The sequence below is a fragment of the Triticum aestivum genome, chromosome 7D (assembly GCF_018294505.1).
Source record: "Triticum aestivum cultivar Chinese Spring chromosome 7D, IWGSC CS RefSeq v2.1, whole genome shotgun sequence".
Classification (NCBI taxonomy): Eukaryota; Viridiplantae; Streptophyta; class Magnoliopsida; order Poales; family Poaceae; genus Triticum; species Triticum aestivum.
In genome coordinates, this window is record NC_057814.1 from 47,128,033 (window position 1) to 47,144,391 (window position 16,359).

The window sequence follows — 16,359 nt, forward strand, 5'->3', positions numbered from 1 at the left end:
AATATTTTAAAACTATTTAACAGGTAAAATTAACATCATATTTAGATTTCACACATTTTTCTAATAAAATTTTATATATAATATGTTAAAATCGAAGTTACGGTTTAAAAGATGCAGATAATTTAGAAAATCATTTGGTTTGACTCAAATATATTCCAAAATAATATTTAAAAATACTTAACAGGTAAAAATAATCTCATATTCATATTCTACATATTTTTCTAGTCAAATTTCATATATAACATGTTCAAATCGGAGTTATGGTTTATAAGATATGGATGATTTTAAAAAGCATTTGTTTGACTTAAATATGATCCGCGGATGAATTACCTAAAACATCAGGGTTTTTTTTTTGAAAAATGTAAAATAAAGGTTCGGGTGGGACTTAAATCCGGACGGCCGGTTGAATTCTCTGAAATAGAGGGACTTTTCTGAAAAATGCCATGACGGACGAAAGAAACCCAATTTGCTTTAGGGCACCAATAGGCGCCGGCGCACCGGCCGAATCGTTCGGCCGGTCAGCCCCTAGCCGCATGATGCGCGCGTCTACACCGCACGATTCCTCCCCTCGCCCTCCATGCGCTCGTCTTCTTCCTCTCGATAGCTTCCCCAAGCCTCTTGCTTTCCTCCCCCTCGCTGACAAGCCGTGACTCCGCGTTTGCCCCTGCGCCGCCCGTGCTCGCCGGCCGCCCGCGGCGCCGCGCTCATCCTCGTCGGCCGCCCGCGCCACCGTGCTCCCGTCGCTGTCAAGTGGTTGCAGCTTTTTCGCCGGGCGTTTCCAGCATCCTTGATGGAAAGTTCCAGCACTGCCGGTGGTGACCACCGCAACTCCGGGGAGCAGCGTCGCCGGCGCTCCGTTGGACTGGTTCCAGCACCAATCTCGCTCCACCGGTCCACGGTTGCATCATCCCAAAAAATCAAGAGCTCGCCCCCTCCCCTTGGAGCTCCACTGCACCGCGGTTCCAGCACGCCGGACAACGGTTGCAACATCCCAGCCGCAGGGGGGTCGCCTTGCAGCTCCGCTGGACGGCAGTTCCAGCTCTTATGGCCATGGTTGTAGCTCCCCTTGCCTGGTTGCGGCACGCCATGCTGGCAGCCATGTCGTCCCGCCGTCACCGATAAAGCAAGATTGGTCACCCATAGTAGCAAAACAAAACCACGGTTGCAGCTCCCGTTGCAGCCCCCGTAGTAGCAAAATTGGTCGTCCCGACGGATGTAGCAAATTTGATCACTGGTTCCAGCAAATCCAGATGCCCGTTCCAGCAAAAATAACTACCACCGTCGTTGCTCCCACCGGTTGTAGCAAAAAGACGTCCGGTTTCAGCATCTGGTGTGGTCGGTTGTAGCAACAAAAGTTGCTGGTTGTAGCTCTAACCCTGGCCGGCTCTAGCACCGGCGGTGAGCAGCTGGTAGCGTCCCCCATGGCTCAGCACCAGCGTCGGTGATGGTCGAATCCAGTGTAGGTGGTGGCAGCAGCGGGTGGCGCTTGCTTGCTAGGACAGCTCGCGGCCATGTCACGCCGACGGCCTGGCCATGAACGGGCGGTGAGGAGAAAGAAGATGGCGTCCGTTGTGAACGAGTGGAGGAGAGTACGCGTGAAAAGATAAGGCTCGCTCGGTGTGTGGTCCCATCCCGCCTGTGTCCGCGTGAGCTGTTCAATCAGCTTTGACCACGTGGTGTGCGTGAGTCCGGCCCAAGATTCAGCCGGTCCACCGGCCCTAAACGTTTCCCTTTGCTTTTTTATGAGGTAAAGATAAAGACTGAACATTCTCTTGGACAAATACGCAATCATCCCTTGAGCAGCTAGCAGTAATCACATGGCGATCATATCATGATCAGTACGTAGTAGCTTTATTGAAGCAAATTAACTAAAGACGATTTTCCATGAGCAGCAGGCAGTAATCTTTCCTCATGTCCTTGGGAAGCGCCAAAAGTGACCTGAACTTGAACTGGCTCCCATCACACACAAGAACGCTATACGTTCTCAGCATGTCATCACGCTCCAGGTCACCTATCTCCCGGAGTGTCGCCAACATCTCCCCAGGAGAAGCCATGGCCGCCTTGTTATCCGATGAGTTGAGTTCATTAATAATTGTTGCCGCTGCCGCCATCGGTGCTTGCTCATGGAGCTTTGCTGGAGGACGGCAGCTGCGAGAGGAGGCGTCGAAGTACCGGGAGATCATGCAGGGAAAGAACTCGGGAGGAGAGCAGAAACCGTCGTCGTGCTCGTCGTAACAGACGACGGATCGCAGCTCCATGCGATTCGTGTCCACCTCGATCATCCGTATCGCATGGTCGCCGTCAACGTCCTCCATATGGTATGGGAGCTTGTGCACCATGAAACAGAGGACATCGGGGTCGTCCAGGCTGACGATGGGGTACTCCGGCGTGATGCGTGGCACGACGCCGCTGTAGCCGGGGAGCGACCAGAGCTCGTCGGAGTCAACCACGCCGACCTTGTCCCACGTTGCCAAGTCATCGTCCATCCTCAGCGCCCACGTGGTTATGTTAAAGGCGTAGCGGGAGCGCGAGCAGAAGGTCGCGCCCGGGCAGCCGCAGCAGCAGCGGGGAAAGACTTCCACGAAACTCACTGCTCCACCGCCGTCCGTTGCGCACACGCCGCGGTAGCTCGAGCCGCCGTCGTGGTCGTCCGGTCGGCTTTCCAAGGGCTCCACGGGAAGAGACACGTATCGCAGCTGGGGCGTCTCCTCCCACGCGTCCGAGAAGATGATGCCGCGGTAGTAGTCCACCCAGTACAGGAACCGGTCGCCGACGGGGATGACCGCGTCGGTCTGCCAGAAGGACACCTCCTTCCGCTTGCCGTCGCCGTGGAGGACCGGAAGACGCTTGAGCTTCCACTCCCACTCACCGGATCTGAGCAGGCAGAGCTCGGCCTCGAGCGGCGCCTCTCCTTCCGTGCCATTGAGGGTCAGCCGCGCCACGAGCAGGTCCTCGTCGCCGCGGCGCAGGAGGCCAGTGGTTTCTGCAGGCATAAGTCGCTTCCACCTGGGTGACCCCTTGTGGTAAGGGGGCAGCAACGACAGCGACGGCGGGCGGGAGGGGTCGGCGGCGGCGGCGCCGGCATTATAGACGAAGTAGTCCAACGAGTCGCGTTTGTCAGTATCAAACCTGCCGGGTCTGCTGGTCTCGACCTCTATAAGGACCGAGTCCGCGTTGGCCGCGATGATCTCCGCGAGGAGCTGGGTGCCGTCCGGCAGGCCGGGGATGTCGACGCGCAGGCGTGACACCGCCGGTGGCGCCGCGAGGTGGAAGGAGACGCGGACGTTACGGCCTCCGGAGGTCAGAGCATCCGCCACGGTCTCGGCGTCGAGATCGTCGCTGGCGATGGGTGTTGTTGCTCTGGCGGCGGGATCCTCGCAGATCATGTTGCCCTGGAGCAACACCCAGCGAGGTTGCCCCGGCGGAGGATCGCCGGATGGTGGTTGGCGATCCGTTCGGGCTTCCATGTCGATCGCGCGGATTTGCTGGAGATCGATCACGGCTGCGAGAGAAGCGCACACGGAGTCGGAGGTTTTTATCTCCAGGAAAAAAGGGTGAGCAAACCGACTTTTACTTTGGCTACGACGACTCCCCATGGCTCGATCCGGCCCACCGCCATCCAGTCTGCTTTAGATTTTGTTAGGGCCTTTTGTAACTTAAAAAAAAAGGTATTAAGGCGTTTTGTTAGGGATTCTTATTCGTCGCTTTGTGCGAAATGGGGGCATCTAAGAGCATCTCCAACGGCCGCATAAAAATCTCGCGCCCAATAAAAGTTATAGCATGCCACTGTAGCACTTTTAATGCGCCGGGACCAAGATTGCTTTAGCAGACGCCCAAAGACGCGCGCCCAAAAAGCAGACAGTGCAAATTGTGAAGCGCGCGCAAACCGGAGCCCAAAATATGCTGCGCGCGATAGCGTTTTTCAGCGCGCGCCCAAAAACTTTTAGCGCTACAGCGTCTGCTGGAGCTGCTCGGCGCCCAAAAAAGCAAAATTTTAGTGCGCGGAGCTCTTTTTAGGCGTCTGTTGGAGATGCTCTAGCAAAGGGGAGTAACCAACTGGAGGGCAATAGAGATTAAAGAGATGGGGCTGGACTATGCAAAGTATGAAGTAAGTAAATGCCCTCGTGAAGCAAACTGTGTAGCTGATTGCATAGCTAAATCATCTCTAGCTAATAGATCTTCAAAGGTTTGGGAAAATGATATCCCGGACTTTATTTCTCATCTTATTGTAAACGATCTCGCTATTATTTGAGAAATAAAGTTTTGCCTTGTCAAAAAAAAAAAACCGGAGGGCAATAGAATGGGAGGAGCTGGTCGAGGGGAAGGGGCTGATGGTACATGGAATACGCGGCAGCGGAAGGGGAAGGAGAGGCAACCTTTTTGGTGCACGAGGACATGCAAATGCAGAGAATATGGGAAGTGACGACATGGAAAATGGCACAAAAGAGAAGAATGTGATGGGCGCTCAAAGCCTCAAACCCATATTCTGGGAGAGGGAGTGATTACAGAATATGATAGAAATCCCCGCAAAAAAAAAGAATATGATAGAAACATAAGTTGGCGTTACAATGCTTTAGCAGCCTCAGAAGGGAAAGAATTTCTAACTGGCCAGAAAAGCGAGATACAGAAGGAAGGCCCCCTCATATTAGGGAAAAGGGTAGCCAGTGAACCGGTTGACCCTAACACTGCTTTGGTTTCGGTGGGAATTACTTCTGTGATTGCTAACCAATTTGAAGTAGCAGATGGAGGCCCCACAGATGGAGGAGGGACACCGCAAAAGAGTGCAAACAGAAAGAAGTTAAAGGGCAGCGATGGCATGGCAGTGGAGAGCAACAAAACAAGTGAAGAGGCGGACTCCCAGGAGGAGGACCGCCCAGCCAAATGACACTTTTATGTTGGAATTGTCATGGGGCGAGCAACCCTGCAACAATTTGAGAGCTTCGTGAGCTGACGAAGCGTTTTGCCCCTATCATTCTCTGCATCTTAGAAACCCAAATTGAGGATGGTAGAGTTGAAAAAATTTCAGTTTCTTTAATAAGAGCTTTGCAGTTAGTACCTCAAGTTGAAGCGGTGGTCTTGGTATAATGACTCAACAAAAGCCAAGATTCTTGGTTACCCTCCATATCACATAGATGTGGAAGTGGATGATTTGGGCAGCTCACTTTCAGGAGTAACATTTGTATATGGAGATGCCCAAGTGCAAGAGCGGTATAAAACATGGGATACTCTTAGGGGAATTGCTAGTGTGAGTAACCTTCCATGGTTGGCCCGTCAAAAAAAAAAAAACCTTCCATGGTTGGCAGCGGGGGATTTCAACGAGGTACTACACGCTCATGAACATGATGGAATTGGGAATAGGAGCCATGCCCAAATGGATGGATTCAGGGACACCGTGGACACATGTGGCCTGTCGGACATAGGGTACAGAGGAAATCCGTGGACATTTGAGAAAAAAGTCTCAGGGGGCTCGTTCACCAGAGTTCGCCTGGACCGTGGAGTGGCAACGGCAGCTTGGTTACTTGCTTATCCTAGTGCACAGCTCGAACATAAGGATACAACTACTAGCGACCATGCAACACTATTTGTGAAACTAGCCGACGTGCATGCATGTAGTAAGGGTCCAAAGAGTTTTAAATATGAGATTGTATTAGAGTTGTGTCGAATATTGTGTACAAGGTAGGTTACAGTTGAACTTGTAGTTGTATTGTGTTTAGATAGGATATCTAGTCGTGTCCAAGTGGGACACTTGTATCCTAGACCTCTCATATATAGCGGGGATAGACACACGATGTAACCTATGCCAAAATAATAGCACGGACACGCGGGGGAGCCGTCGGTGTGTGCCGGCGCCCAGGCGACCGGGTGCGGTATTGTAGCAGTGTCATGGCGAGGAGCGCCCATAGTCAGGCCTCGGGGATGTAGCCATATCGGTGAACCTCGTTAACAAATTTTGGTGTCGTGCTTGTGTGATTGCTTGGTTCTCTAATGATCGACGAAGTGCCTTAGATTTATTCTAACAAGAGGTATCATGAGCTAGGTTGTTCGGAAGTCGTATTTGTATTGATCTAGAGAAGGAAGATTCGGCGTCGTGGAGCCATCGAAGGATAGACAACCGGCGGAAGCGATCAGAAGATGTCGTCAGATCCAAGAAAGCAATCGGAAGTGGTCTCGGCGTGATAATGTGCAGCAGGTTGGCGGGGCATGGCACATGGGTACACGGCAAATTGATTCGATGCGGGCTCCTGTGGCTGGCCTTTGGATCGAGGCCGACCGGGCGGCTGTTGTGTGCAGGCGAAACTCAGCAGATCAGATCGAATCTGACTCGAAAGCGACTCGGTGGCAGCTTGCATACTTCGCGTGCGGAGGCCCCAGGAAGAATTATAAAGGTGGGGGTGTCCCCTTCTAACAGGCTAATCTTTTGGGGGAAGAGGGCCCAAGGCCTCTCATAAATCGTTGTTACTCTTCGGTTGGGTTTGGTGACGCAGGTAGGTCGAAACGCTGGTGTTAGCGAACCCGGAATTGCGTAACAAATTGCATTGGGAAGCTCATGCACAGAGTATTGATTCGGCGTGGGGACCGAGGAGCACAAGTACTCTGGAAGAATTGAAAGAAAAGTTGAAGGAGGTTTCGGCTGATTTGGCTACTCCAGGCAGATTACGTCCCTCACATGCAGAAGGAAAGATCTGTGATAGGCTTGTCGAGCTATACGACACGGAAAAAATATTATGGCGTCAACGAGCTCCGGTAGAGTGGTTAGCGCACCGAGATAAAAATACATACTCCCTTCGTCTAGGTGTGTAAGTCATCTTAGGCTGCGCACCGTGATCAAGGTGGAGGGGAAAATGAGAAAACTTAATGTGTTTTTGCTAATTAATAACATTGCATGCAATGAACTAACCACTGCATGTCGTGTTTGATAGTATCAAGTCATTTAAAGAATGCATGGCCCACATCTCTTATTGGTTGATATGTGACGAAACAAGAAACGAGATGAGAATTAATGTACCGCGTCTAAGTATTTTAAGATTATTTGGTTTTCGTAAGATAATTTACACACCTAAACGGAGGGAGTGGTACTTTTTCAACCTTCAAGCAAGCAGACACCAAAAGAAAAATCAAATAAAATCAAATCAAAGCATTGCAGATGCCCGTTGGAAGGTTGACAGAGGATGTAGGAGAGATGGTGGAACTGGCCACAAGTTTTTACACCAACCTATACACGTTAGAAGGGGTGCATAACATGGAACGAGTGCTTGATTAAGTCCCATGCAAAGTCACACCGGAGATGAATAATCTCCTGAATGCCGATTACAAAGCGGACGAGGTCAAAACAGCGCTTTTTCCAAATGTTTCCGACTAAGGCGCTACGGCCAGGCAGTTTTCCAGCACACTTCTTTTAGCGTCGTTTTGATGTCTGCGGTGAAGAGGTGACAAAGGCAGTATTACGAGTTATTCAAGGTACGGAATCAGCAGAGTGTATCAATGAGACTATTTTGGTGCTAATACCGAAGGTAAAAGAATCCTACACTACTGTCTCAGTTCAGGCCTATCTCTCTCTACAACGTTTTGTACAAAATTGCATCAAAGGTCCTATCTAACAGACTGAAGCTAGTTCTACCAGATATTATTGCAGTCTGATTTTGTACCGGGGGGAATCATCACAGATAACATAATTGCAGCATATGAGTGTCTTCATTTTTTGAAGCGAAACAAGGCAAAGAGAAACTGTCATTGTGCGTTGGAATTGGATATGATCACTAGTAGAAAATATGCCTTTAGTCCCGGTTCGCAAAGGCCATTAATCCCGGCTGTGCAACCGGGACTAAATATGCGCGACTAAAGGCCCCCCCTTTAGTCGCGCCTCTTACGAACCGCGACTAAAGGCCCGTCCACGTGGGCGCCAGGAGTCCGTTGGAGCGGAGGACCTTTAGTCCCGGTTCTCGTGGCTAACCGGGACTAAAGGCCTCCTCCGCAGGTTTAGGGTTTTAGCCCCCCTAAACCTGGTTTCTTTTTAATTTGTAGTGTTTTATTTCTTTTATATTTTATTTTGTGTTTTATTTTAATTTTGATGAAGTTTCAGTACACATATTCTACGCTACTATATACATGCATATGAAATTTCAAACAAGAAGAATTCAAGAGGAATATATAATATATATTCAATCTCGGGTGACCATATACAACTTCGAACAAGTTTCCATACACAATTAGGATGGATGACCATATACAACTTCGAACAAGTTTCAATCTCGGGTATGCATATAAATTTCTTCGTCCTCGGTATAGTGTTCTCCTTTAGGATTGATGACTTCCCTCATGAAAAATCCTGCTAATTCATCTTGAATTGGTCGGAAGCGAGCTTCTGGACTAAGCCTCCTCCGCAAGTTATCCGTCGCCTTCCGCACGCTATCCGATGCCTTCCGCTCAGAGGTGTGTCTCCGGATGTCCTCACAAACATAGTATCCACATCGATTGGTCCCCGGTGGCTGCTTATCCACATTAACTAACCTTCTAAAATCTAGCTCATGTTTGAATTCACCGACAATTTCTTCTGAGAACCGTCTCCAAACCCTACAGGGCAAAGAAAATTAAATGAACAAGGGAGTTATTAGTTACTTGATATTAGGAAATGAACGAAAGGGACCGATCGATATAGAGCTCAAATGATTGAAAATAATTATTTTTGCAGCATTTTTCTCATGTCGGCCCAACGCTTTGAATCCGAATCCATAGAGTCCATGATTAGAACTCTGAAGGTGTGAAGTTCAATATTTAGCAGAATCCAGTGGAACCTGCGGACACGTTACATGCACAGTCATGCATAACTCATCGATTAGACATACCATGCATGGAGTAAACAAAAGAGAATGGGCACAAGACAGAAACACTCACCCAAAATGGTAAGGAAATAGAATATGACTTTTGAGTTGATGCTTTCTAAGAAACTTGTACAAGTCTTTCTCCACGTCTTGGTCGTGATTTTATAACACATGTCCATTAACGATATATGGGTCAATGAACCCAACATCATGGATGTTTCTTATTTTGCATTCCCAAATCTTCAATCTGCATAATACCGTACGCAACAATATAGTTAGGACAATATATATATATATATATATATATATATATATATATATATATATATATATATAGTGCAGGCAATGAAGAACGAGATGAGGTAGAAATAAATCACTTACAGAACGTAGCAACTCAGGATAGATTTGTCGAGCTCGCGCAGATTGAACAGCTGGAACAATTCACTCATATGAACTTGTACAGAGTACCGTTTGGTGTGATGCTCCTCTGTAACATCCGCATAAACATATTCTTTGTCGGCCCATGTTATGAAATGCTTGTACCAACATAGCAGATTTCGCATTTGTGGTGGTAGACTCTTTTCCCGCGCAGGCTCGACGAGAGGCCCATTCCGCACATATTGTAATGCTATCTCACATACTGGCGCATCCTCAAGGCCTAACGAGGCACGGAGAGTCAAACCCATCTCAGACGCTTGTTTCATGGCACTCGCTACAGTCAATCCAAGTGCTGCGGCAGCTGCTATGATCTCGGGGTCCTCTTCCGGACCGGCTTTCACTATGAGCGGGGGGATTGATTGTTTATTCTGCATCTCGGGGTCCTCTGTAACAGTACGGGTCATTGTCCTGGGAAAACCCTACTTTCCACGGAATTCTGCCTTTGCCTCGTACATGTCCTCTGTGTTCATCATTCCCGAGGGCTGTTGTCAGTGCGTCTTTCTCTCTGTTGAACTTGATTAAGCCCTCTTGAGCTTGGGTCATTGCGTCAATAAGGGCTTGGGTGGGAGCAAACTGTTTCTTCCGGTGAACACACACCCCTGTCTCCGGGTCTAGCGATTCCCCATGCCCGTACCACCAGCTTTTGGCCCTTGGGTCCCATCCCTCTGTACCTAGAGGGATTCCTCGCACCCTCAGGTCCTCCTCCATCTTCTGCCACTTAGGCTCCGAAAGGCGGTATCCTCCTGGCCCCATAATATGATGGTACTTTTTCTTACTCGCATTATCCTTATTTTTTTCGATATTTCCTTGAAATGCTCCGATTTCTTTTGCCTCACAAATTCTGGCCAATCATCTTTCAGTTTCTCATGTTGTCCATTGAAATCCGGAGTCTTGCCCTTGTTGACATAGTCACGGGTTAAATTTTTCATGAAGTTCCGGAATGCTTCGGCCATCTTCTGAAGAGCGAACTCTTTAACTAGCCTCCTCCTCTCACGTCCACCCGGAACCTCGTTACCGAATTCATCGACTTTGTTGTATTCCGGAGGTAGAATGGAATGTTCCATAAGCTTTCTCCAGCAATCCTCTTTCGTTCTCTTGTCGACAAAACTGAAACCAAGACGTGCCTTCTTTGGCTCCTTCCATTCCTGGATGGTGATCGGGACGTTGTCTCTAACAATGACTCCACATTGGTTGATAAACTTTGAGGTGTGCTGTAGGGGCTTGCCGGTTTCACTGACAAAATCAATGGTATATGTTTCTCCTGTTTTCATCGACTTGGATTTGCCACGCTTTGTCGTACTCGATCCGGCCGAGGGCTAAAAAAAGAAAGAGAGTCGCGCGCGTTAATACATATGTATTCACATTTCAGTAAGTTTGTATCACGAGAGGCTCAATGTATATATATACCTCGCCGGAGGTGGTTGCTACTTGCAATTCGAGATCGTCGTTTGTTGACGGTTGACCTCCGTCGACAATGTCCGTTCCTTCACCTTCTTGATCATCGACAATGTCTGTTCCTTCACCTTCTTGATCATCGACAATGTCTGTTCCACCGTCAAGGTTCAGAAAAGAAGAGACTACATCCTCTTCTTGCTCATATTCTGAGCCCGGCACATAAGGAATCTCGTTGTTTATGATGCCCATTAAATAACGTTCAGCCTCCGGATCCCTAAGCGGCTCGGCTCTATCGTCCGCCATATGTCACTCCTGCATGTAGTAAAAATTAATTAAGTATAAAGGAATTAAAAAATAAGATTAAGGGGACATAGAGGAGGAGCAGCGACGGTTGAATGATTAAGAGCTATTAAAAAATAAAATTGATGTTTTTTGGTCAAATTTATACAATTATTCCCAAATAAATTTCCTTTTCTTTTTCCTCTCTGCTCTCTCTTTCCTTTTCTTTTTCCTTTTCAGTTTTTTATTGAGCACTAATTTGCATAGAAGTTTTTGTTTGAGCACTGCCAAGTATTTTGTTTTTCCTTTTCTTTTTCCTCTCTGCTCTCTCTTTCCTTTTCTTTTTCCTTTTCAGTTTTTTTATTGAGCACTAATTTGTATAGAAGTTTTTGTATGAGCACTGCCAAGTATTTTGTTTTTCCTTTTCTTTTTCCTCCGCCGCCGCTCAAATTTAATGATTTATACAATTATTCCCAAATAAATTTCCTTTTCTTTTTCCTTTTCTTTTTCCTCTCTGCTCTCTCTTTCCTTTTCTTTTTTCTTTTCAGTTTTTTATTGAGCACTAATTTGCATAGAAGTTTTTGTTTGAGGAGGACGACAGGCGGCGGCGGGCGGCGGGCGGCGGAGGACGGCAGGCAGGCGGCGGCGGGCGGCGGAGGACGGCAAGGCGCGCATCCAGTACGCGGCGACGAGGAGGACGACAGGCGGCGGCGGGCGAGAAGGCGGGCGAGAAGACGACGGCGGCGGTCCAATCTTCTTCTAGGCACGCGAGGAGGACGGCAGGCGGCGGCGGGCACCTACCGGAGACGAGGGCGGCGCGGAGAAGACGAGGGCGGCGGCGCGGAGAAGACAAGGGCGGCGCCGCGGAGAAGACGAGGTCCTGGCCGGATGCGTTTGGTGGTTAGCGCGGAGAAGACGAGGGCGGAGAATATATAGGGCAAGCCTTTAGTCCCGGTTGGGGACACCAACCGCGACTAAAGGTACCCTTTAGTCGCGGTTGGTGTCCCCAACCGGGACTAAAGGGGTACCTTTAGTCGCGGTTGGTGTCACGACCCGCGACTAAAGGTTCTTTCGCGCCGTTTTCGTTCCCGCGCGGAAAGAGCCTTTAGTCGCGGTTCGTGTCACGAACCGCGACTAAAGGTCCTTTTTCAAATACTTTCCATTTTAAAATCTTAAAAATACAAATAATATATCAAAAAATTCAGAAAAATAAAACTAATTCATTTTAAAATCTTAAAAATACAAATAATATATCGAAAAATTCAAAAAAATAAAAATAATTCATTTGAAAATCTTAAAAATACAAATAATATATCAAAAAATTCAAAAAAATAAAACTAATTCATTTTAAAATCTTAAAAATACAAATAATATATCAAAAAATTTAGAAAAATAAAACTAATTCATTTTAAAATCTTAAAAATAGAAATAATATATCAAAAAATTCAAAAAAAATAAAACTAATTCATTTGAAAATCTTAAAAATACAAATAATATATCAAAAAAATCAAAAAAAATAAAAATAATTCATTTTAAAATCTTAAAAATACAAATAATATATCAAAAAATCCAGAAAAATAAAACTAATTCATTTTAAAAATTCAGACCGATTGTTTTGTTCTACATCCTCGATCCCTTGAAGGTTTGACAAAAGGTTTGATACATCATTCAGTTCATCAACCAAATACAAATCATCCGGATTCGCCATCATACGTCCTGCCGTGCATTTGGTATGCATATATGCACTCAGTAGCCACGGCAGGGCTGTATGATGGCGATACCGATTGTTTTGTTCTACATCCTCGATCCCTTGAAGGTTTGACAAAAGGTTTGATACATCATTCAGTTCATCGACCAAATACAAATCATCCGGATTCGCCATCGTACATTTTAATTCACATGATCCATTCAACAAAGTTTGGTATAATAAATTATTACACATCAATTCTTCCCTTGTGTCCCTGCTTGCTTACGATTGTGCCGTATCCATGGAGCATCCTCATCATTTAACTTAATGCTTGGGTCAGTGTTCACTTTGAAGGGCGGAATTTCACCAAACATATTATAATCTTCTGACATGTCTGTCTTGTCCTCCACTCCCACGATGTTTCTTTTTCCTGAAAGAACAATGTGGCGCTTTGGATCATCGCATGATGTACTGATCATTTTCTTATCTTTCCGTTTCCTCGGTTTGCTACTCATGTCCTTCAAATAAAAAACCTGAGCGACATCTTTGGCAAGGACGAATGGTTCGTCAAGGTAACCAAGATTGTTGAAATCCACCATTGTCATTCCGTATTGCTCGTCCACCTTTACCCCAACTCCTGTTAGCTTGAACAATTTGCACCGGAACAAAGGGACCTTAAAGGAGGGTCCATAGTCAAGTTCCCATATCTCCTCTATGTAACCATAATATGTGACCTTTTGCCCATTCTCGGTTGCTGCATCAAAGCGGACACCACTGTTTTGGTTGGTGCTCTTTTTATCTTGGGCGATGGTGCCATTTATCTCGTACCCTTGGAAAGTCGTTATAGTCGAAGATGGTGTCTTGGCCAACATATACAGCTGATCTCCAACATCATTGTCATTCATTAAATGTTTTCACAGCCAACTGCCGAAAGTCTCCATGTGGGCCTTTCTAATCCAGGATTCAGGCTTCCCCAGGTTGTCCGAGCGTAAAATATTCTTGTGTTGCTCGAAGTACGGAGCCACCAAGCTGGAATTTTGCAGAACTCTGTGGTGTGCTTCAGTCATAGAATGACCGCCCATACATATCGTTGATTTCCTTCCGATCATGCCTTTTCCACTTAGTCTCCCCTCGTGCCGCGATTGAGGAATACCAATCGGCTTAAGGTCAGGAACATAGTCAATACAGAACTCAATTACCTCCTCATTTCCATAGCCCTTGACGATGCTTCCTTCTGGCCCAGCACGGTTACGAACATATTTCTTTAATACTCCCATGAACCTCTCAAAGGGGAACATATTGTGTAGAAATACAGGACCGAGAATGGAAATCTCTTCGACTAGGTGGAGCAGGAGGTGCGTCATAATATCGAAGAAGGATGGTGGGAACACCAACTCGAAACTGACAAGGCATTGGACCACATCGTTCTGTAACCGTGGTAGATCTTCTGGATTGATTACCTTCTGAGAGATTGCATTGAGGAATGCACATAGCTTCACAATGGCTACTCGAACATTTTCCGGTAGGAGCCCCCTCAAAGCAAACGGAAGCAATTGCGTCATAATCACGTGGCAGTCGTGAGACTTCAGGTTTAGGAAATTTTTGTCCGCCATGTTTATTATTCCCTTTATATTCGACGAGAAGCCAGACGGGACCTTCATACTGCTCAGGCATTCAAAAAAATGACCTTCTCTTCTTTGGTAAGAGCGTAGCTGGCACGACCTTGAAACCATTCCGGATGCCGGTCATCTGGGTCTTTGAAAAGTTGCTGGTCCTGCCGTGCTTCCTTTGTATCATTTGTCTTCCCATACACGCCCAAGAAGCTTAGCAGGTTCACGCAAATATTCTTCGTAACATGCATCACGTCGATTGCAGAGCGGACATCTAGGACTTTACAATATTCTAGCTCCCAAAATATAGATTTCTTCTTCCACATGGGTGCGTGCCCGTCAACTCCCCGTGGAACTGATTGTCCGCCAGGACCCTTTCCAAAGATGACTTTCAAATCCTTGACCATATCAAATATCTCAGCACCAGTACATTCCGCAGGCTTCGGCCGGTGATCTGCCTTGCCGTTGAAATGCTTGCCTTTCTTTCTTACGTTATGATTTCGGGGAAGAAATCGACGATGACCCAGGTACACGTTCTTCTTACAATTACCCAAACGTACACTTTCAGTCTCATGTAAGCAGTGCGTGCATGCATTGTATCCATTATTTGTCTGTCCCGAAAGGTTACTGAGAGCAGGCCAATCGTTGATGGTTACAAAAAGCAACGCTCGTAGGTCAAATTCCTTTTCTTTGTGCTCATCCCAGACACGTACACCAGGTCTGCCCCACAACTGTAAAATTTCATCAACTAATGGCCTTAGGTACACATCGATGTCATTGCCGGGTTGCTTTGGACCTTGGATGAGCACTGGCATCATAATGAACTTCCGCTTCATGCACAACCAAGGAGGAAGGTTGTAGATGCATAGAGTCACGGGCCAGGTGCTATGACTGGAGCTCTGCTCGCCAAAAGGATTCATGCCATCAGTACTTAGACCAAATCTTATGTTCCTTGCGTCAGCTGCAAAATCTTTGAACACTCTGTCGATCTTTCTCCATTGCGTTCCATCAGCGGGGTGTCTCAACTCCCTGTCGGACTTACGGTCCTCTTTGTGCCATCGCAACGACTTGGCATGCTTTTTGTTCCTGAACAGACGTTTCAACCGTGGTATTATAGGAGCATACCACATCACCTTGGCGGGAACCCTCTTCCTGGGTGTCTCGCCCTCAACATCGTCACCAGGGTCATCGCCTCTGATCTTATAACGCAATGCAGTGCATACAGGGCATTCATTCAAATTCTCGTATTCACCGCGGTAGAGGATGCAGTCGTTAATGCATGCATGTATCTTCAGAACCTCTAAACCTAGAGGGCAGACAACCTTCTTTGCTTCGTACGTACTGGCGGGCAACTCGTTATTCTTCAGAAACATATTCTTCAACATTTTCAGCAAATTTTCAAATGATGAGTCAGCTACACCTTCCCGTGCCTTCCATTTTAGCAAATCCAGTGTGCAGCCCAGCTTTTTCAGACTATTATCGCATCCTGGGTACAACGACTTTTTGTGATCCTCTAACATGCGATCCAAATTCTCCCTCTCCTTGTCAGTTTCGCAGCGTCTCCGTGCATCAGCAATGGTCCGACCAAGATCATCAGCGGGCTCATCATGTGCCTCTTCTTCACCTTCACCTAACCCTTCCCCACCTTCAGCATCATCCTCCATGAAAGTATCACCGAAATGATCATGATAGTTGTCATCGATATCATCCCCTTCTTCATCTTCTTCCATTCTAACCCCTCTTTCTCCATGCTTGGTCCAACAATTATAGCTTCGCATGAAACCGTGCCGAAGCAGGTGCATGTGAACGTCTCTTGAGGAGGAGTAACCCTTCTAATTCTTACAGACAGCACATGGACAGATAATAAAACCTCGCCGCTTGTTCGCATTTGCCACTACGAGGAAATCTTTCAAACCCGTAGTGAACTCGCCGGAGAGTCGGGGACCGTACATCCATTGCCGATTCATCTGCATTATTATTATATAAAGTATATAATTAACCATCATGCATTTGTTAAACTAACTAGCTAGAAATAATACAAATTAAACAATGAACTACACACACGCATATTTTATCAATGACACATGAAAGGTTCAAGTTGCTAACCGCGATCGCGGAGGAAAAATAAATG

General features: G+C 46.9%; 1 protein-coding gene across 1 annotated transcript; it reads right to left on the bottom strand.

Annotated features, from left to right (window-relative positions):
• Positions 1–1,711: 1,711 nt before the first annotated feature.
• Positions 1,712–3,615, bottom strand: LOC123166753 (uncharacterized). The gene has a single exon (XM_044584554.1). It carries the CDS (start codon positions 3,594–3,596, stop codon positions 1,869–1,871), a length of 1,728 nt encoding a protein of 575 aa, XP_044440489.1. The 5' UTR covers positions 3,597–3,615; the 3' UTR covers positions 1,712–1,868.
• Between the last annotated feature and the right edge of the window lie 12,744 nt (positions 3,616–16,359).

Bases quoted from the DNA above. Each gene is read 5' to 3' on its own strand.
- LOC123166753 (XM_044584554.1), bottom strand. From the start codon at position 3,596: ATGGGGAGTCGTCGTAGCCAAAGTAAAAGTCGGTTTGCTCACCCTTTT.